The 20964-nt window shown below is 41.8% G+C and overlaps 1 protein-coding gene across 2 annotated transcripts in view; it reads right to left on the bottom strand.

Annotated features, from left to right (window-relative positions):
• DDX6 (DEAD-box helicase 6) overlaps positions 1 to 20964 on the bottom strand; it is a 41339-nt gene that overhangs the window by 8443 nt on the left and 11932 nt on the right. For both annotated transcript variants that reach the window (XM_017883179.1, XM_017883180.1), the window contains exons 4-9: positions 20357 to 20461; positions 9841 to 9970; positions 6718 to 6864; positions 4758 to 4852; positions 1808 to 1930; positions 665 to 793 (exon numbers count right to left, since the gene is read on the bottom strand). In XM_017883179.1, the coding sequence (XP_017738668.1) occupies positions 665 to 793; positions 1808 to 1930; positions 4758 to 4852; positions 6718 to 6864; positions 9841 to 9970; positions 20357 to 20461 (729 nt within the window). The remainder of the gene's footprint in view (positions 1 to 664; positions 794 to 1807; positions 1931 to 4757; positions 4853 to 6717; positions 6865 to 9840; positions 9971 to 20356; positions 20462 to 20964) is intronic.

Raw genomic sequence — 20964 nt, 5'->3', positions numbered from 1 at the left:
TCTTTGCCACACTGTACACGTCCACAAATGACTGCTAAACTGCCTAGAGTATTAATTCTGGAGTTACAAATAAATTCTAGTGACTAAGCAAATTCACAAATACAGAATATGTGAAAAATGAGTATTAACCCTAGTAAAGGTCTAAGTATTTCAGAAACTATTCAAAAGTGTATCTGTGACTTAATCATTTAGTATCAACTTTAGGTCAACAACTAAAACTGCCTTTTAGGAAACACTATGAATTTTTTAAAAATCTTTTTTTTCCTTCCCGAGATGGAGTCTTGCTCTGTCGCCCAGAGCTGGAGTGCAATGGTGCGATCTTGGCTCACTGCAACTTCTGCCTCCTGGGTTCAAGCAATTCTCCTGCCTCAGCCTCCCAAGTAGCTGGGATTACGGGCATGCGCCACCACGCCCAGCTAGTTTTTTTGTTTTTTTGTAGTAGAGACGGGGTTTCACCATGTTGGCCAGGCTGGTCTCGAACTCCTGACCTCATGATCCACCTGCCTCAGCCTCCCAAAATGCTGGGATTAGAGGCATGAGCCACCACGCCAAGCCAGAAACACTATGAACTTTTATACAGTGAAGATGGTGGGAAAACTGATGAAATAATCTGTTTTACTGGGACTCGAGAGATAATATTCAACAGCAGAAGCCTACTTCTTACCCTGGAGAAAAGTGTGTTGAGGCAGTGTACTTTTTGGCGCTCAGTTACATATGCGTAGTACTGGGTTACTCCCTTCAGAGTTAGTTCCTCCATCAGGTTAATCTCATAGGGTTTCTGCAAATGGGAATTCTGGGGGAGGGAAAAAAAAAAGATGGTTCTTCTTCTTAAATGAAATGAGAGTTCATCTCAAATTCAAAATACACCCTATAGGTTTCTGTCTAATCAACTCTTGCTATAAGGGATGCAACTTCTCTTCAAAACAAAATATATGATCTGTCACTACAGAATCTTCCCCCCGCCGCCCTGAAATGGAGTCTTGCTATCACCTAGGCTGGAGTGTAGTGGCACCATCTCCACTCACTGCAACCTCCACCTCCTGGGTTCAAGTGATTCTCCTGCCTCAGCCTCCCGAGTAGCTGGGATTACAGGCACGGGGCGCAACAGACTTATTTTTGTATTTTTAGTAGAGACGGGGTTTCACCATGTTGCCAAGGATGGTCTCGAACTCCTGACCTTATGATCTGCCCACCTTGGCTCCCCAAAGTGCTGGGATTACAGGCCTGAGCCACCACGCAAGACTCGATAGAAATAAATTAAGATATAAGATCTCAAAAATGCAGCTAAGTTACTACAGGTTGAGTATTCCTTATCCAAAATGCTTAGGAACAAAAGTGTTTCAGGTTTTAAACTTTTTCTAATTTTGGAATATGTGCATTACACTTAGTGATTGAGCATCCTTAATTTGAAAATTCAAAATCAAAAGAACATTTCCTTTTAGCATCATGTTTGTGGCTCAAAAGGTTTCAAATTCTGCAGTATTTTGGATTTCAGTTTACGATACTCAAGCTCTATTTTGTATATAGAATAATACTGGAATCAATTCAGCTAGCACCAATGGCTATGTCATCATGACACCAAAAACTAAGTGAAAGATGAGGAATTTAATTAATTACTATTACAACCTTCTTAAAAAGTCATTTAATTTATGTAAAACAAATCTTTAATTGATCAACTGAAGAAAGAGCCAAAGGCTTGAAATAATTAGTATAAAGTATTTTCACAGATAGGAAGATGTAATTATGAATAAAAACATACTCATAGGTCACAGGATGGCACTGATTCCAAGTACAGATTTATACTCACCATGAACTTCTGTACACTAAGAGGGAAAGTAGCGGAATATAGTAAAATCTGCCTGTTTTTAGGTAGCGTGAGAATAATATCCTCCATTATCTGCACAAAATCCTGTGACAGCAACTTATCTGCCTGCAGTAGAAAGAAAAGACAATTTTAAAAACAATAAAATAACGTCTAAGGTCTTTGGTTAATACATGGTCAAATAATAAGGGATCATCCAACAAAAGCATCCATGAAATGTTCCTGGTGGAAAACAATAAATTCTCTCCAACACTGCAGAGTCAAATACGCATAAGGGGGCAGAATCTATGATCCCCATCTTCTAGGGGAAAAAAAATGCTACACTACACAGATAAACCTCCCCCCTTCTGTAACAGAATTTAATTAATTAATTTTTAGAGACAGCATTTCACTCTGTCACCCAGGATGGAATGCAGTGGCATAATCATAGCTTACTGCATGCAGCCTGAACCTCCTGGGCTCAAGTGATCATCTTGCCTCAGCCTACTGACCTACTGAGTAGCTAGGACTACAGGCACATACCACCACGCCCAGCTCAACAGAATTTTAATGTGATGATTCTCATTAAAGAGGTAGTATGGTGTATGTGTTTAAAAGTACAGGTTCTGGCTGGGCACGATGGCTCACGCCTGTAATCCCAGCATTTTGGGAGGCCGAGGCAGGAGGATCACGAGGCCAAGAGTTCGAGACCAGCCTGACAAACATGATGAAACCCCATCTCTACTAAATATACAAAAATTAGCAAGGCGTGGTGGATCACACCTGTAATCCCAGCTACTCAGGAGGCTGGGGCAGAATAATTGCTTGAACCTGGGAGGTGGAGGCTGCGGTGAGCCGAGATCACATCACTGCACTCCAGCCTGGGCAACAAAGCAAGACTCTGTCTCAAAAAAAAGTACAGGTTCTGGAGCTAAACTGCCAGGTTGAAATCTTGCCTCCTTCATTTCTTAGCTGTGTGGGAATGTTACAGAACTACTCTGTACTTCAGTTTCCACAACTGTAAAATTGTAAAACTAAAATTTGGATGTTTACATAATGTGGTAACTACTTTACAGGGATTTAGAAAAAACGTGGCTAAGGTCAGGTGTGGTGGCTCAAACCTATAATCCCAGCACACTGGGAGGCTGAGGCAGGCAGAACACTGAGGTCAGGAGTTCAAGACCAGCCTGACCAACATGGAGAAACCCTGTCTCTACTAAAAATACAAAATTAGCTGGGCATGGTGGCACATGCCTGTAATCCGAGTTACTCGGGAGGCTGAGGCAGGAGAATCGCTTGAACGAGGTTGAGGTTGAGGTGAGCCGAGGTCGTGCCATTGCACTCCAACCTGGGCAAAGAGACTCCGTCTCAAAAAAAACCAAACCAAACCAAAACAAAACAAAAACACAAAAAAGAAAAAACTTGGCTTTCAAGTTATCCAGCCACTCCTCTTCTTAAAATTAAACCTAAACTCTGGCACCTGTAAGAAAAAGACAAACGCTGAATTCCTACGAATGCCTAGCTACTGCATCTGAAGTGTAAAACATACTTTATAAGCAAATTAAAATTTGGATGTCTACGTACTATCGTAACTACTTGACAGGATACCTACCTTATAGGTTTCTTGTAAAAATTAAATGAAAAAAAAAAAAAAAAAAAAGTACAGCACTTAGTGCTGGTACCCAGTGACTAATAAATGTTATCTCTCATTACTTAAAGATAAAAGCCTGATTTGAATTAAATGTTACCTAAAACACAAACCAGGCCGGGTGTGGTGGCTCACGCCTGCAATCCCAGCACTTTGGGAGGCCAAGGCAGGAGGACCACCTGAGGCTAGGAGTTCAAGACCAGCCTGGCCAACATGGCGAAAACCCACCTCTACTAAAAATACAAAAATTAGCCAAGCGTGGGTAGTACACATCTGTAATCTCAGCTACTCAGGAGGCTGAGGCATGAGGATCACTTGAAGCCAGGAGGCAGAGGTTGTAGTGAGCCGAGATCACGCCACTGCACTCCAGTCTGGGTGACAGAGTGAGTCTGTCTCAAAAAAATAGTAATAATAAAACACAAACCAAATGTGAAAATAACCTCATGTCAAAACATTAACACTGATACACTACAGATCCTCCTTGACTTACAATGGGATTATGTTCTGATAAATTCATCCTAAGTTAAAATATTACCCAAACCTACTGAACATCATCGCTTAGCCTAGCCTCCTTGAAACATGCTCCACTTAGCTTATAGTTGGGCAAAATCACTTGACAACACCGTATACTGTACAGTATCGGCTGTCTGCCCTCAATGATCATGTGGCTGACTGGGAGCTGCAGTTTGCTGCTGATGCCCAGCATCGTGGGAATATCATATCGCATATTACTAACCAGGAAAAATATTAATCTTAAAAATTCAAAGTACGGTTTCTAATGAAAGCTTATCACTTCCACTGAGAAACCGTAGTGAACCATCGTTTAAGTCAGGGACCATCTGTATATGTACAAAACATGGCTAGATGCCAGGACTACAGATTTAATAAGTTTTTAAAAGGCATTTATAACATGGTGAGATAATACGTCTAACAGAGATTAATAACCAAACAGTACAAAATAGTATGCACAAAATGAGACAATATATATTATATGCTTTTAAAAATTAATCGCCAAGTAGAAAGAGATGTAGAATAAATTTGGCTTTGAGGTTATTCACTCCTCTTCTAAAAAATTAAAATAAAACCTAATCTCTGCTATCTCTAAGAAAAAGACAAAAAGGAGAATTCCAATGAATGCCTATAATCTACTCCCTCTAATGGGTAAAACACATTTTATAAGCAAATTAATTTGATTGCTTATGTGTTTATTAGATCATAAACATAAGCAGCTTTTGCTTCATTCACTGGCAGTTATAAGCAAAGCACAGAAAGTACAGAATAGTATAATGCCAAATGAAGAGATATTACCTCATCCAACACTATCATCTGGACATGATCAACCTTTGCTACTCCTTTCTTAATAAGATCCAGGATTCTCCCAGGGGTAGCAATCACCACGTGCACTATGCAAGATTTAGAAAACATATTCTCATTAATTTTAATTTGGGCAAAAAGGATACTGTAAACGTTTATCATATTACAGTCCTGAGCTGCTTAATGATAATTCTGAAATGCATTGCTATGTGATGGTACAGCCTACTCCATTGTATAGCTCCATTATAACCTTATGGGAACACCGACATACATGCGGTCCGTCACTGACCAAAACACTGTTATGCAGCACATGACTATCTTTTATCAGAAACACTAGGCCGGGCACAGTGGCTCATCCATGTAATTCCAGCACTTTGGGAGGCCCAGGTGGGTGGATCACATGAGGTCAGGAGTTCGAGACCAGCCTGGCCAACATGGTGAAACCCTGTCTCTACTAAAAATACAAAAATTAGCTGGCTGTGGTGGTGGGAGCCTGTAATCCCAGCTACTTGGGAGGCTAAGGCAGGAGAATCGCTTGAACCCAGGAGGCAGAGGCTGCAGTGAGCCAAGACCACGCCACTGCACTCCAGCCTGGGCAACACAGTAAGACTGTGCCTCAAATTAAAAAAAAAAAGAGCCGGGCGCAGTGGCTCAAGCCTGTAATCCCAGCACTTTGGGAGGCCGAGACGGGCGGATCACAAGGTCAGGAGATCAAGACCATCCTGGCTAACACGGTGAAACCCCGTCTCTACTAAAAAATACAAAAAACTAGCCGGGCGAGGTGGCAGGCGCCTGTAGTCCCAGCTACTCGGGAGGCTGAGGCAGGAGAATGGCGTAAACCCGGGAGGCGGAGCTTGCAGTGAGCTGAGATCCGGCCACTGCACTCCAGCCTGGGCGACAGAGCAAGACTCCGTCTCAAAAAAAAAAAAAAAAAAAAAAAAAAAGAAAAAAAAACACATTGTGTTATAGAGGTGGGAATAACACAAAAAGGTCCAAAGATGTGTTTTAGGATAAAGACTTCCATTTCACCGCAGGATGCTTAAAAAATACTTTTCACCTCTACACTGGGTGGGGTACAGCTTCCCAAATCACCTGCTTCCAAAAGGAGGCATAGTTTCTTGTTTTAGGGTAATTCCCAATTAATAACAGAAGGCACACCAGACTTCTGACATAAAAGCAATGCCTCTAATCTGGAACAGTGAACCAAGTATTGTTAAAAGGATCAAACAAGGTTAACAATTTTTTAAAAACCTATGCAATACAAAGAATATATCACATAATTACATATAGTATTCTAACTAAAATTTTAGATATAATTTTATGAGTGATCTCATTCTTGCTGTTTTGTTACCTTTTTCCACTCAGCAATGTATCATGAAAATCTTCATGAAAATGAATACAGATCAACTTCACTCTTTAATGACTATGTAGAATACTATTCATACTATACTTTAATGTATTTATTTAGCCAATCTCCTTCTAAGTTGGTCCAATTTTTCGGCACGACAAACCACCCCATAGTAAACAACTTTGTACATACAGCCCTGTATTTACCCAACTTTTTTCTTCAGGAAAGATTCTTAAAAATATAATTTATAATTTTAAAATAAGACTGCCAAATTGCTCATGATAGAAATATAAGTTGACACCCCCATGTTTACAACATAGCCTATTTCTCCACAAACTTACATTATCGTCTACTACTACTTTTAGCTTTACCAATTAAACAGGTAAAATTACTATAAACTTGCTGTTTTAGAATTACTAATAAAGTCAAATATTGTTTTCAATTACGGTCAATTTGTTTTTTTCTCTTGAATGCAATGGTCATTCCCTTTTTTTTACTGCAGGATTTCTGTTCCTTAATCCTTAAAAACAATTTTTAATAATTTATTGAAATACTTGAGACTAAAATTACAGAGAGGTACACTACCTTTTAGTAATCATTTCTTACCTGTATCATCAAGCCTCATTATGTCATCTCGTAAATTGGTTCCTCCTGTGGTTGCCATCACTTTGGCCCCTCCCATGTGTTTGCTGACCTGGATGCAAATTTGACTGACCTGTAGAGCAAGTTCTCTAGTGGGAACAATCACCATTGCTGAAACAACATCAAGGAACATATGAGAAAATATGGGGTGAGGTGGGAGAACATGCTATACATTATATTTACAAAATTTAAAAAGCTACAGAAATACTGCCCCTTATGATGCAGTGGCTCAAGCCTGTAATCCCAGCACTCTGGGCGGCCAGGGTGGACAGATCACGAGGTCAGGAGTTTGAGAGCAGCTTGACCAACATGGTGAAACCCCATCTCTACTAAAAATACAAAACTTATCCAGGCTTGGTGGCACGCACCTGTAATCCCACCTACTCGGGAGGCTGAAGCAGGAGAATCACTTGAACCTGGGAGGCGGAGGTTGCAGTGAGCGAAGATCACGCCACTGCACTCCAGCCTGGGTGACAGAATGAGACTCAGTTTCAAAAAAAAAAGGGGGGGCCAAGCGTGGTGGCTCACACCTATAATCCCAGCACTTTGGGAGGCCAAGGTGGGTGGATCACCTGAGGTCTGGAGTTTGAGACCAGCCTGATCCTATCTCCACTAAAACTACAAAATCAGCTGGGCATGATGGCACATGCCTGTAATCCCAGCTACTAGGGAGGCTGAGGCAGGAGAATCGTGAACCCAGGAGGCAGAGGTTGCGGTGAGTCGAGATCACGGTGAGCCGAGATCGCGCCATTGCACTCCAGTCTGGGCAACAAGAGCAAAACTCCGTCTCAAAAAAAAAAAAAAAAGGAAAGAAAAGAAAAGGATACCTTATAATCTAGATACCGAGATGTATTAAAAAATTGGGCTGGGTAGCACAGTGAGTAACTCATATCTGGAATCCCAGCACTTTTCGAGGCTGAGACGGGAGGATCATTTGAGCTCAGGAGTTTGAGACCAGCCTGGGCAACATAACAAGACCCCATCTCTACTAAAAAAATCAGGGCCGGCCAGGCGCGGTGGCTCAAGCCTGTAATCCCAGCACTTTGGGAGGCCGAGACGGGCGGATCACGAGGTCAGGAGATTGAGACCATCCTGGCCAACACGGTGAAACCCCGTCTCTACTAAAATACAAAAAATTAGCCGGGGTGGTGGCAGGCACCTATAGTCCCAGCTACTTGGGAGGCTGAGGCAGGAGAATGGCGTGAACCTGGGAGGCGGAGCTTGCAGCGAGCTGAGATCCAGCCACTGCACTCCAGCCTGGGCGACAGAGGCAGACTCCGTCTCAAAAAAGAAAAAAAAAATAAAATAAAAAAAACTAAAAGTTGAATCATCACAGGACTCACAGGACATTATGAAAACTCAAATGGACAAATCTCTTTACAAAAAGAGAACTTATTATAGTGTCCCAGATTTAGACTTTCCCTCAGCAATACTATCATATAAATATTACACTCTTCTTTTTTTTTTGAGATGGAGTCTTGCTCTATTGTCCAGGCTGGAGTGCAGTGGCGCCATCTCAGCTTACTGCAACCTCCGCCTCCCAGGTTCAAGCGATTCTCCTGCCTAAGCCTCCTGAGTAACTGGGATTGATTACAGGCGTCCACCACCACACCCAGCTGATGTTTTGTATTTTTAGTGGAGATGGGGTTTCACCATGTTGGCCCGGCTGGTCTCAAACTCCTGACCTCAAGCGGTTCTCCTGCCTTGGCCTCCCAAAGTGCTGGGATTACAGGTGTGAGTCACTGCACCCGGCCTTCTGCTGCTGCTTCTTTTTTTGTTTTGAGACAGAGTCTCGCTCTGTTGCCCAGGCTGGAATGCAGTGGTGTGATCTTGGTTCACTGTAACCTCCATCTCCCAGGTTCAAGCAATTCTCCTGCCTCAGCCTCCTGAGTAGCTGGGACTACAGGCACTTGCCACCACACCCAGCTAATTTTTGTGTTTTTAGTAGAGACAGGGTTTCACCATGTTAGCCAGGGTGGTCTTGAACTCCTGACCTCAGGTGACCTGCCCACCTCAGCCTCCAGAAGTGCTGGGATTACAGGCGAGGCACCACACTCAGCCAATATCCTTTCTTAATTACAAACTTTTAGCATGTTGAGTTGGCAACTACTAGCTCAAAGTTTATTAACTTAATATTTCTAAGAGCCCCAACTACATTTGAGTCAGATTCACCAGTGTAAAATACCTAAGTAGGAAACTCCTGCTATCTAGGTTCTATTTACATCATACGAAATATGGGAAGAAACGATAATTACAGATTAAGAAGGCTAAAAACGTAAAGTTTCAGAGGTGAAATCTTAATTCCATTAACTTACACTAAATATAACTATGAAAATTGTTTATTCCCCGCTGCCGAGGCTCTTAAAATCTCAGAACCCACAGACTTTCAACAGAAGTTATGTTTCCACAAGGAATTCTGCTAACATTCATCTGCCACAAGAAATAGTTCCATAGTTTATAAGTAGCAGTGTCAACTAATTTAACCTCTTAGGATCTCAGCTGTCTTTTTTTTTTTTTTTTTTTTGAGTTAAGAGTCTCACTCTGTCACCCAGGCTGGAGTACAGTGGCACAATCTTGGCTCACTGCAACCTCCACCTCCTGGGTTCAAGTGACTCTCGTGCCTCACACTTTTGAGTAGCTGAATTACAGGTGTGCGCCACCACATCCAGCTAATTTTGGTATTTTCAGTAGAGACAGGGTTTCGCAATGTTGGCCAAACTGGTCTTAAATATCTGGCCTCAGGTGATGCACCCACTTTGACCTCCCAAAGTGCTGGGATTACAGGCTGGGAGGAACCGTGCCCAGCCTCAGCTTTCCTACCTATAGGGCACTAATACTTATTTTTCCTGTCTCACTGGAATGCTGTCAAAACTGTGTATCATATAAAAACACTCTTAAAACTAGAAATCTCTAAAAGTTGGGAATCATTTTAAAAGACCATCATCAGGCTAAAAAAAAAACCTGAAAAGAAAGAATACAGATTTTAGATAATGTAAATTCTGACTAAAAAAATGCGTATCTTCTACACATAGTTCCAAGGCTGAAACTCCCATTTTTAGTTTAAAAACAAACTTTTGTTCAACTAACCTTGTATATTGTCCTTCTTCAGGTCTAGCCGTTCAAGTAAGGGAATGAGGTAGGCACCGCTCTTGCCTGTTCCATTTTTTGCTCTAGCTAAGATATCCCTACCAGATAAAGCAATGGGAATGCTCTCCTCCTAAAAGAGATAAGACAATACAAAATTACTTGTGAATTTAGTACACAAGCAAATTTCTCTCTGAAATACACTGAAGGATACCTCTTTTCGGTATTGCTTTAAGTATCCTAAGTATCCTACATTTGAATTCTATATGAATAGCAGAGATCCAAGTAAATCAGCAGGACCAGTCAACATCAACATCATTATAAACTAGTATTTACCAGAACTGCTCACAGAATTTTAAATTGTAACCCAATGTCATAAAAACTGTGTTACGTGTGTGTCTGACGAAAACAACAAAGAAAGTGGAGGAACTCAGGCTGACCCATAAATAGCACTTGAAAATACAGACAAAACAAAAGCAAGGCCTCCTTCAAACAAAAAATGGAAAAGTGGCCAGGCACAGCAGCTCATGCCTGTAATCCCAGCATGCTGGGAGGTAGAAGTGGGCGATGGCTTGAGCCCAGGAGTTCAACACCAGCCTGGGCAATTGCGCAACATGGAAAAACCCCAATTCTACAAAAATTACAGAAATTAGCTGGGTGTGGTGGTAGGTGTCTATAACCCTTGAGAGGCTGAGCCAGGAGGTCAAGGGTGAAGTGAGCCATGATTGCACGACTGTACTCCAGCATGAAAGAGTGAGACCTTGTCTCCCCACCCCGCCCCCCCAAAAAAAAAAAAAAAAAAAGGCTAGACACAGTGGCTCACATCTGTAATCCCACCATTATGGGAGACGAAAGCAAAATGATCACTTGAGCCCAGGAGTTTGAGACCAGCCTAGGTAGGACGGTGAGACCCCATCTCTACAAAATTTTAAAAGGAAAAGCAAAACAATTCCAAGGTAAGACTATATGTATTTTGAGACTAGCAAACCAAATTGACCAGTGAAAAATTGTTGCTTGGACACCTCATCCCTGCAACAAAACACGAATAGGCTGGGAAAGCTTAATCTCAGGTCCTACTTGTCATTTATTTATATAACAAGTAAATCTCCAATGTCTGTCTCACAGCCTACTTCTCTGTTCTGAAATGTGCTCTCTATTGAGGGTTCAATTCTATTGCAGTTACCTCAAATACGGTCACATCACTAAAAGTGACCTCTCATTTTAATATTTGGCTTACTTTGTTACATATTTTGCAAACGATAACAATAGTTCATATTAACTTAAATTTCCCAGACAACAGCAAAGGATTCCCAAAAGTTACTGAAAAATAGACAGACATATACAAAGAGAGGTTAAGAGTTCAAGAACAGCCTGGGCAACATGGCAAGAACCCCCTCTCTACAAAACAAAACAAACAACAACGAAAAGCTCAATTAGTTGTTAAAATTGTTAAAAGGAAATGATGTGAATTTTTTTTTTTTTGAGACGGAGTCTCACTCTGTCGCCCAGGCTGGAGTGCAGTGGCGCGATCTTGGCTCACTGCAAGCTTGGCCTCCTGGGTACACACCATTCTCCTGCCTCGGCCTCCTGAGTAGCTGGGACTACAGGTGCCCGCTACCACACCCGGCTAATTTATTTTGTATTTTTAGTAGAGACGGGGTTTCACCATGTTAGCCAGGATGGTCTTCTCCTGACCTCGTGATCCACCCACGTCGCCCTTCCAAAGTGCTGAGATTACAGGTGTGAGCCACCGCGCCTGGCCATGATGTGGAATTTTAAATGTTTTTCTTTTTTTTTTTTTTTTGAGACAGGGTTTCATTCTTGTCACTCAGGCTGGAGTACAATGGCGCGATCTTGGCTCACTGTAACCTTCGCCTCCAGGTTCAAGCGACTCTCCTGCCTCAGCCTCCCGAGCAGCTTAGACTAAAAACGTGCACCACCACGCCCAGCTAATTCTTGTATTTTTAGTATAGACAGGGTATTTCACCATGTTGGTCAGACTGGTCTTGAACTCCTGACCTCAGATGATCCACCGACCTTGGCCTCCCAAAGTGTTGGGATTACACACATGAGCCACCGCGTCTGGCCTGAATTTTTAATTTCTAAAACTAAGACACTAGGTATCAAATTCACAGTCACTGACATTTCTCCCTTCTATGCCTGGGCTAATGACCAAAAAAACCCCCAAAAAACAAAAAAAACAAAAAACAGCTTTAGCCCTTTAAAGCCGCTATTGGTAGAAAGGACTAAATAATAAGCAGGACGACTTCCATCTCCCACAACACTCTTTCTACCTAGAGCTCCAATCACAGGATATAAATGGGTTCCATATGGTCAGAACAACACAGCTGCCAGAACAACTGTGAAAATGTTGTTGGCCGGGCGAGATGGCTCACACCTGTAATCCCAGCACTTTGGGAGGCTGAGGTAGGTGGATCACCTGAGGAGTTCGAGACCAGCCTGGTCAACATGGTGAAACCTCGTTTCTGCTAAAAATACAAAAATTGTCATGGTGCGCACCTGGAGTCCCAGCTACTTGGGAGCCTGAGGCAGGAGAATCGCTTGAGCCCGGGAAGAGGAGGTTGCAGTGAGCCAAGATCGTGCCACTGCACTCCAGCCTGGGCAATGGAGCAAGACTCCGTCTTTCACACACACACACACACACACACACACACACACACACACAGAGAGAGAGAGAGAAAGAGAGAAAAGAGAATAAAATATTGTTGTCTTGACAGGATTAGTTTACCCAAGGTCACAAAGCAAGAAATGCTTTAGCCAGTACTCGAACGTAGATCTGCACATAACATGTAGAGGCAAGAAGGTGGAGAAAATGGAACTCTCATACACTGCTAGTGGGAACGTATAAGTCATGCTGGAAACCAGTCTTGCAGTTCCTCAAAAGGTTAAACAGAGTTACCATATGAACTAGGAATTCTAGGTATACAGTGAAGAGAAATAAAAATATCTCCACACAAAAACCTGCACCTGAATTTTCACAGCAGCATTATCCTTAATAGTCAGTTCCTTCTATGTATTTTTTTTTAATAACAGTACAAACTTTATTCATAAATAAAATTTCATAAGGTTAAAAGCAGGGGCAGTTTCTATTTTAAAAGGGAACGGGGAAGGCAGCCTGCTATTTTATTTAAAATCACAAGTTAGGTTTTTCAAACGGATAGCAGTTGAGATCATTAAATCCCCTTCCTACTTCTCAGATTTTCACAAAATAGCACATTAACTCCTGAGTCCTTGGAAAACCACCCCAAATATCTACCAACTGATGAGTGGATAAATCAGAAGTAGTCAAGCCATACAATAAAATATTATTCAGCAAAAAGGAATGGAGTATTGATACATGCTACAACACAGATGAACTCCGAAAAGACAATGCTAAGTCAAAGAAGCCAGTCACAAAAAAATCACATACTATAGGATTCCATTTATATCACATGTCCAGACTAGGCAAAGCTAGAATGACAGAAAGTATACTAGGGGTGGGAGAAAATAAGGTGTGACTGCTAAAAGGGTTTCTTTTGTGGGACTGATCAAAATGTTCTAAAATTTATTGTGGTAATGGTTGCACAACTCTAAATGCACTAAAAAACATTAAATTTTATACTTTTGATGTGTGATTTGTTGTTTATATCTCAATAGAGCTATTACCCCAAAAAAACCAACTCCACAAGCTTAGGGCTGACATCTGCCACCTTAGGTCTCCAAGTTCACATTCACTGTACCATTTACATACTGACTGAAGAGTATTTGTTGTGTATGGGTTCTCTAGTATCCCTTTGCTAAGTAATACTCCAATTTCCTTCTAAGGAATTACATACGCCCTGCTCTCTCCTGTCCCAACAGACCAAGCCTCACCGATTTTCTAAGCCAAGTGGTAGACACATAGCGCACACTAGGCCAGCGGAATGTTGCCTCCTAAGAATCTAAATTGTTACAGTGCATCCATTACAGCTTCCTAAGTCCTTCAGAGCTATCTCAGTTCTCAGTCATTTCCAAGTATGTTTCTCTAGCCTTCTCAATCTTGTGAATTCTTGTTATTTTTCCAATATATTTCCTTTTGCTTAAGTTAGATCAAGTTGGTTTCTGATGCCTATAATTAACGGTATACTTTCCAATTTCCCAGTATTGAGAGGCATTTTACAAAAGTGTGGTACCAACAAAAGCTCAACATTGCCCAACTAGCTGCATTTACACTGACTGCTTCCTCTAATTTTCCAAACCTTAATTTCCAAGAGGAAAAAAAACCCTATGGGTACTGCAGAGGAGGTAGTGATTGTTACAGATGTTCGCTGCTTACCAGGAAAAAAAGGGGGAGATACTAATTTCTAATGATCTCTCTAATTTACGCTGCAGATGGTGGCTCACGCCTGTAATCTCAACACTCTGGAAGGCTGAGGCAGAACTGCTTGAGGCCAGGAGTTCAAGACCAGTCAGTGTGACAAAGAGAGACTCTGTCTCCCCGACCCCACCCAAAAACAAAACAAAACAGAACGCACACACAAAAAACACCACAAAAAACAAACCAAAAAAACTGAGTTTTTAGGAAATAATTTTTTAATCACAATAAACACATTGGGAGCAGGAGGAATGACTTATTACAGGATTCAGAATGCTGTAATTCCTAACTATAAATAGTAAACTATTAATCCTTATTAGACCTTAGTTGACCTGGCACAAAATTTTGTTGCCAACAGTAAGGAGCTTCCATGTTTCCTTCAATAATGAACTACTCATTTCTTCACCTTCTTAGATTTTCGAAAAAGTGTTCAAGAGGTGTGCCCAGGATTTGGAAGCAACAAGAGAGGCCATCTTTCTCAATCATAATCTCAAAGTTAATATAAACTTTCAAATAATGCTAAGCAGACAAATACAGTATATTCTTATTAGGCCTTCCAAAGAAGTCTATGTTCCTATAAAGCTACACCTTCAGAATGACAGTTATTCTACTGGCCACAGCATCCATACCTAGAACTGGTCACAGATGGCTCTATCAAAGAAATATGTGTGGGAGCAATCTGTAGTATATCTGGTTCCAGGCTATCAATGTAAAAGCTCTTTTGAGAGCATATAATTTCAAGTGCCTAATTCTCCAACTTTTTTTTTTTTTTTGGTGAGACAAGGTCTTGCTCTGTTGCCCAGGATGGAGTGCAGTGGCACAATCCTGGCTCACTTGCAGCCTCAACCTCCTGAACAGCTAAGACTACATGTCCACCATGCCCAGCTAATTTTTGTACAGTCAGGGTTTTGCCATGTTACTCAGGCTGGTTTTGAACCCCTGGGCTCCCAAAGTGCTGGGATTACAGGTGTGAGCCACTGCACCCAGTCAATTCTCCAATAATCTCACAGCCAAACTGCAACTGAATTCCATCTCAAACAAATACTCAAATGCAGAAGACTCATCCAACTAATCAAGGCAGCTTTAATATTTACAGGGAAAAAATGCCTGGATGAAACTGTAAAACCAAGCATGATAGAAGACACACTTTTAGGCAAGGGGGAGGGATGACAAAAAAAAAAAAAAGAGAGAGAAGGTAGATAATGGAAAGAATACTAGAAGACAGCCTGCCATGAGGTTATATTTTACCAGGGGGGAGATGGGTGCACCCAAATCTCAGAAATCGCAACTAAAGAATGTACTTGGCCAGGCGTGGTGGCTCATGCCTGTAATTCCAGTACTTTGGGAGGCCGAGGAGAGTGGATCACCTGAGGTCAGGAGTTCAAGACCAACCTGGACAACATGGTGAAACCCCGTCTCCACTAGAAATACAAAAATTAGCCTGGTATGCTGGCGCGCACCTGTAATCCCAGTAACTTGGGAGGCTGAGGCATGAGAATCGCTTGAACTCGGGAGGCAGAGGTTGCAGTGAGCCAAGAGCACACCACTGCACTCCAGCCTGGGCGACAGAGTGAAACTCTATCTCAAAACAAAACAAAAAAAAAAAGAAGAATTTACTCATGTAACCAAACACCACCTGTTCCCCAAAACCTACGAAAATAAAATAAAAAAAATTTTTTTTACAAGGGGATCTGTAGATTTTGTTTCAGTTCTAAAATCCTAATATTTGTGACTTGTTACTCTGAATGACTCTAAGAAACACTTAATCTTGTGCTATCCATGGATCCCCAGGACAAAATAGGAAAGAAAAAGGCAATACAATTGGTGGCCTTGAGTATCTAAAATATACTCATACGATACCTTGCTATTTCCAAATACTTTGGTTATACACTACATTTGATCTTCACAATAAAAATCCCATGAGAGAGTACTTATTTCTACTTTACAGAAAAAGCTAGATGTCAGACTGGTTAAGTGGCTGAAGAGTTAATTGCCTATATGCGATACCAACACTGAGAGTACAAGTAACAAAGTTACTTTTAAATTTTAATACAAGGTAAGAAATAGGAGTTAACAAATACCCATGAAGAATGAGGACTGGGCTAAGTGCAGTGGCTCACACCTATAATTCTAGCATGTTGGGAAGCCAAGGCAGGACTGCTTGAGCCCAAGAGGTCAAGACCAGCCTGGTCAACATGGCAAAACCTTGACTCTACCAAAAAAAAAAAAAAAAAAAAAAAAAGAAAAAGAAGAAGAAAAGAAAAGAAGTCAGGTGTGGTGGTACTCCACTATCATCCTTACTCAGGAGGCTGGAGCAGGAGTATCATGCGAGCCCAGGAGTTTGAGGCTGCAGTGAGCTAGGATCGTGACATTGCACTCCAGCCCAGGCAACTCAGTAAGACTCGGTCTCTTTAAAACAAATTTAAAACAATTACGTCTCCTAAATTAACTAATTTCCTTTTTTGAAACTATTATATAAAATAACCCATAACATTTTTTGAGCATTTATCATGTACTAGGCATTGTACTAAGCACATGAACTATCTCATTTAATCTTTACAACAACCCTATGGTATTACACTATTACCTCAATTACATAGGTCAGGAGTCCAAGCCTTACAGCTCCCAAATAACCAATTTATGAAGGAGCAGAGCTGGGATTCAACCTGGGCAGTTCCCTACACCATGTTCACCTGCAGACATGAGTTACCTAAGTTTCATCAAAGCATGCTAAATAAGCACAGGCACTATGCTAAGTACTAGAAATAAAAGCTGAATGATGCAGTTCCTACTGTAAAAGAACTCTCATAAGACTTCAGTGGGCCAGGCACGGTGGCTCACACCTGTAATCCCAACACTTTGGGAGGCTGAGGCAGGCAGATCACAACGTCAGGAGATGGAGACCATCCTGGCTAACATGGTGAAACCCCGTCTCTACTAAAACACAAACAATTAGCCGAGTGCAGTGGCACACGTCTGTAGTCCCAGCTACTCGGGAGGCTGAGGCAGGGGAATCGCTTGAACCCGGGAGGTGGAGGTTACAGTGAGCCGACATCGTGCCACTGCACTCCAGCCTGGCAACAGAGTTAAGACTCTGTCTCAAAAAAAAAAAAAAAAGACTTCAGTGTAGATAAAATGGATTAACATGAACTACATCATAGTAGATTCCTAGATATTTCTAATATCTAAACCCAAACTACCGCTGTGATGATGCATATCCTTGTCTTAATACTTTATCCAGCCAATAGCACACTCACTCTGGGTAATCGCTACCCAGCATTCTCTGCTTCAAACATGGCTCAATTCTTCCAGGTTGTCCCATCTTCCTCTAATGACTACATACATATGTCAATTCAGAAAGGTACCTATCATATTACAGTGAATTACTTGTACAATTAGCTGTCCGTTCCAAACTGTAAGACAGGAACCATATATCTGTTTTATTCATCACAGAATTCCCAAGGTCACTTTATAGGTCACTCAACACATTTTTTGAGCCAATACATGTTGGCTCAATGAAAAAATACTCAGTGATGTCACAAGGTTTGTCCTTAGCACAGCCTGAATTCAATCATTTCATCAATTTAAGTATGTCTGTTGTCATCATTTATCAAACTGGCCTATGTATAATGCATGTTTATATGTACACGTATATTTATGTGTATGCGTGTGTGGGTATGTGTATATACATGCATTTATTTCCCTGCTCTTTCCACTGAAAGGACCAAGTAGCAAACAGGGTACCTAATGCCTGGGTCTTGGTCCCTAATACTACTCCACACTAAAAAGAATCAAGGAGGCCGGGCGCTGTGGCTCACGCCTGTAATCCTAGCACTTTAGGAGGCTGAGACGGGCGGATCACGGGGTCAGGAGATTGAGACCATCCTGGCTAACACAGTGAAACCCCGTCTCTACTAAAACTATCAAAAAAAAAAAAAAAATTAGCTAGGCGTGGAGGCAGGCGCCTGTAGTCCCAGCTACACGGGACGCTAATGGCGTGAACCTGGGGGGCGAAGCTTGCAGTGAGCCGAGACCACACCACGGCACTCCAGCCTGGGCGACAGAGCGAGACTCCGTCTCAAAAAAAAAAAGAAGAATCAAGGATCCTTGGATGCCAATGCTGGGCCACGGTAGGTATAAGATAAGCCTGCCATCATGTTATGTCAAAAAGCAAGAAAGGGGCTGGGTGCAGTGGCTCACATCTATAATCCCAGCACTTTGTGAAGCCAAGGTTGGCGATCACTTGAGATCAGGAGTTCGAGACCAGCCTGGCCTACATGGTGAAACCCTGTCTCTACTAAAAATACAAAAATTAGCTAGGTGTGGTAGCACACATCTGTAATTTCAGCTACTGGGGAAGCTGAGACACAACTGCTTGAACCCAGGACGGGGAGGCTGTAGTGAGCCAAGATCATGCCACTGCACTCTAGCCTCTGTGACAGAGCTAGACTCCGTCTCAAAAAATATATATAAATAGAAGCAAGAAAATACTCAAGAAAAATGAAGGGGACACATCATAAACACACAGGAACCAACCTGAAAGAGCTTACACTGGCCAGATCTAGGATATTTTTAGGAAAAAAAAAAAAAAAAAAAAAAAAAGGTGAGTGTAAGTCCATACTGATAACAGATAAATATGGATGAGGGGAAGGGAAGTTTATTCTTTATAGGAGCAAATACAGAGGGAGTGCTAGAATTGGAAAGTCATCATAACCCATCAGAGCAGAGATGAGCTCAAGCAAGAATCACCAATGGGTGCTAAAACTAGGGGGGAAATTTTGTGATTTTTTTAAAACAAGTATCATGCCATGAATTGAAGATACAAAGTCAAATCCCACCTCTACCACTCATGAGCTACAAGTATCTTTGGCTAAGTTAAGTTTCTCAAGCTCAGCACAACTGACATTTTGGGCCACAAAATTCTTTGTTGTAAGGGGCGGTCCTTTAGCATCCCCCCATTGATGATAATCAAAAATGTTTCTACAAATTGCTAAATGTCCCCTGGGGGACAAAAATTCTCCCTGGTTGAAAACAATACGCTAAGAGAACTAACTGCTCTGAACTTTTGTTTTCTCATCCACAAAATGGGGATAATACCTAGCCTCAATATCTATCTTACTGGGTTGAAGGAGGAGGGTGGCCATAGTATTACTGTATTTGCATGGTCTCAAAACGCACCCCAGATTGCTTATTCATCTCAATGGAGAGGAGAAAGAGCAGTAATTATAGAATGGAAAAATCATATACCTTGACAGGGTAATCAAAATTAACATCACCAAAGAAGAATAAATGGACACTATGTACACCTTCAAACATGATACCCTGAGAAGGCCATAATGTGATTTCTGCATTATTCAGGCTGAGAAAGCCTAACTTGAATCTAATTACTTCGGAATATCAGAAAATCCCAAAATGGGAAATGTTCCATTAATAAAAAAAAGGAGGCCAGGCATGGTGGCTAATGTCTGTAATCCTAGCACTATGGTGAACCCAGCCTGGATAACATGGCAAAACCCCATCCCTACAAAAAAATACAAAAATTAGCCGGGTGTTGTGGCACATGCCTGTAGTCCCAGCTACTCAGACAGCTGAACGCAGGAGGATCACTTGAGCCCAGGAGGTCAAGGCTGCAGTGAACTGAGATCAGGCCACTGAACTCCAGCCTGGGTGCTGGGTGACAGGGCAAGACCCTGTCTCAAAAAAAAAAAAAGGGGTGTGGGGAAGGGGTTGGAGGCTGTATTTTTATATGCCGATGGCATAAAAAGAAGAAAAAACACTAGGGAAACACTAATGACTAAAAAAGACATAACTACAGGTAATACCTGACCCTAGACTGGATCCTGTATAGAAGAAAAAAACTGCTATAAAGGACATGTTTGGGTCCATTAATAATTAGAATAACAGATGAGATAGAAGTATTTTAGCAATGTTAATTGAAGGTAACTGTACTGTGGTTACATAAGAGAATACCCTATTCTTAAGAAATATACACTGAAATATTTAGAGTTGTAAAGGCCATGATTTTCTAATTTACCCTTAAGTATTTCAGAAAACTGTGTACACATGAGAAAACGTTAGTTCACTATACCACTTCCGCAGAGCAAAAGAAAACTGTTTAATGGCTGACACATAACCTTATATATGTTATAAAAAGGGTTAACATACCTGAATAGGAGATGGCTTTTCCCAGCCCATTTCAAAAATTCCCATCAGTAACTCCCGTTTCAAACAGTAATCTTCAAACTCATTTCCTTTTGTGGAGGTCACATCCTAGTCAAACAAACAAAAGGAACAATAAAAGAATAAATAACACTGTTTGGTAAATTTGGTGTCCTTCGGAAAATTTATCTGGGTCGGACACGGTGGCTCATGCCTGTAATCCCAGCACTTTGGGAGGCCAAGGTAAGCAGATCACCTGACGTCAGAAGTTCAAGACCAGCCTGGCCAACACAGTGAAACTCCATCTCTACGAAAAATATAAAAAATTAGGCCGGGCGTGGTGGCTCAAGCCTGTAATCCCAGCACTTTGAGAGGCCGAGACGGGCAGATCACGAGGTCAGGAGATCGAGACCATCCTGGCTAACATGGTGAAACCCTGTCTCTACTAAAAATACAAAAAACTAGCCGGGCGAGGTGGCGGGCGCCTGTAGTCCCAGCTACTCGGGAGGCTGAGGCAGGAGAATGGTGTGAACCCGGGACGCGGAGCTTGCAGTGAGCTGAGATCCGGCCACTGCACTCCAGCCTGGGCGACAGAGTGAGACTCCGTCTCAAAA

This window comes from Rhinopithecus bieti, unplaced genomic scaffold, assembly GCF_001698545.2.
Source record: "Rhinopithecus bieti isolate Rb0 unplaced genomic scaffold, ASM169854v2 scaffold_11964, whole genome shotgun sequence".
In the NCBI taxonomy this organism is placed as follows: domain Eukaryota; kingdom Metazoa; phylum Chordata; class Mammalia; order Primates; family Cercopithecidae; genus Rhinopithecus; species Rhinopithecus bieti.
Note: the sequence above shows the minus strand (reverse complement) of the source record. Positions and strands in the feature narration are given on the sequence as shown.